A 1,571-nucleotide genomic window follows, 5' to 3' on the forward strand; every position below is an offset into this window, starting at 1 on the left:
GGAGAGTGAGGGGACTTTTAGTACTCCAACTAGGAGATACAAGAGTAGTAGATCCAGAATTGTGACAGATAGCTTAGATAGAGATGCTATTAGACACTGCATTTACCAGCAATATGACGGCAACAATAGGATTACTCTGAATAGTTTACTAGTTAAGGATAATATATGAGACGTATTAATCATGTACGTGAATAGTCTTTATGTAGGACGAATGGAATTTTTAATGGAGGAAGGTCTGGGCTTGCTTTACTTTTAAAGGAAATGGGATTTAGGTACATTTTAATCTTTTCATTCTTAATCTTCATCCCCTAATTACAGATATTGTGTAGTTAATGATCGTCGGTACTATTATGAGCAACCAAGGATCGTTGAGCAGAGGCATAAGTACCTTCTTAGGATGATGCAGAATAGAATAGATAAAAGACCTGTAGTTTTTTAGATGAAACCTGGGCTAATTCCCATGATGGGAAAGATTTAGCATGGGTTGAAAAAGACACAGTAACAGGTGGGACTTTGGAAGGTAAGAGACGTCCATCAGGTAAGGGGGAAAGGCTAATTATTCTTGGAGCAGGAGGTGAGACAGGTTGGATTCCCAACACAACTCACATTTTCCGTTCTAAAAAGAATACAGGCGACTACCATGATGAAATGACTGGTGAACATTTTGAGGAGTGGTTTAGAGATAAACTGCTCCCTAATGTGCAACCTAATTGTCTTATTGTCATGGATAATGCCTCATATCATTCTCGATTTGATGACCCAGTACCAACTAAAAGTTGGACTAAAAAGCGTATGATTGAATGGCTTGATTCACATGATATATCTTATCCTGAAAAAGCCTTGAAATCAGAGATTTGGTCCATCATACATAAAATAGATGCCTCCCCCAGGTACGTCATAAATGGAATGGCTGCTGCATCAGGTCATGAGGTTGTTCGCCTGCCTGTGGCCCACTGTACTCTTAATCCAATAGAATTAGCATGGGCACAGGTTAAGGGTCACATAAAGGAGAACAACACTCGGTTTAATCTCGATGAGATTAAACGTCTTGCGTTGGAGGGTTTTGATGTCGTGACTCCTGAACGTTGGGCAAGTTTGGTAAAACATGTCCAGGACAAATTTGAGGATCACTACTGGCAGGTTGATGGACTCTAAGAATACTATAGTGTTCATGAGTTTGTCATTCATGTCGGTGGTGAATCCGATGATGATGATTGTGATGATAGTGATGAGGAACTACCATCAGACCCTGACTGTGACTTAGAAGACTCCTTGCTTGCTCATGATCAATCCGATTTTTTAACTTTTTAAGAATTTTATTTTTAACCTCAATTTTTAACCCTAATTTTAACTTATGTAATGACTGTATATATGACTAATCTATATCATAAATGTACATAATTACTATAATTAAAATTACCATCATTACTTAGTGATTTACTCACAAATACAATTAAATCTTCATTTTCTGTTATTATACAAAATTTTGCTTTTGATACTAAATTTTTGTGGCTACTTAACCCACTTAGCATCCACTTATCAACTACTTACTACCTGAGCTCTATCATAAC

The 1,571-nt window shown here is 37.2% G+C and overlaps 1 protein-coding gene across 1 annotated transcript; it reads left to right on the forward strand.

The window, feature by feature from the left end:
- The first annotated feature begins 430 nt into the window (after window positions 1–430).
- LOC105316131 (uncharacterized) lies at window positions 431–1,360 on the forward strand. The gene has a single exon (XM_011410940.2). The coding sequence runs from the start codon at window positions 649–651 to the stop codon at window positions 1,153–1,155; it is 507 nt and encodes a 168-aa protein (XP_011409242.1). The 5' UTR covers window positions 431–648; the 3' UTR covers window positions 1,156–1,360.
- The last annotated feature ends 211 nt before the right edge of the window (window positions 1,361–1,571 follow it).

This window comes from Amphimedon queenslandica, unplaced genomic scaffold (genome assembly GCF_000090795.2).
Source record: "Amphimedon queenslandica unplaced genomic scaffold, v1.1 AMPQUscaffold_4745_Cont23278, whole genome shotgun sequence".
Classification (NCBI taxonomy): domain Eukaryota; kingdom Metazoa; phylum Porifera; class Demospongiae; order Haplosclerida; family Niphatidae; genus Amphimedon; species Amphimedon queenslandica.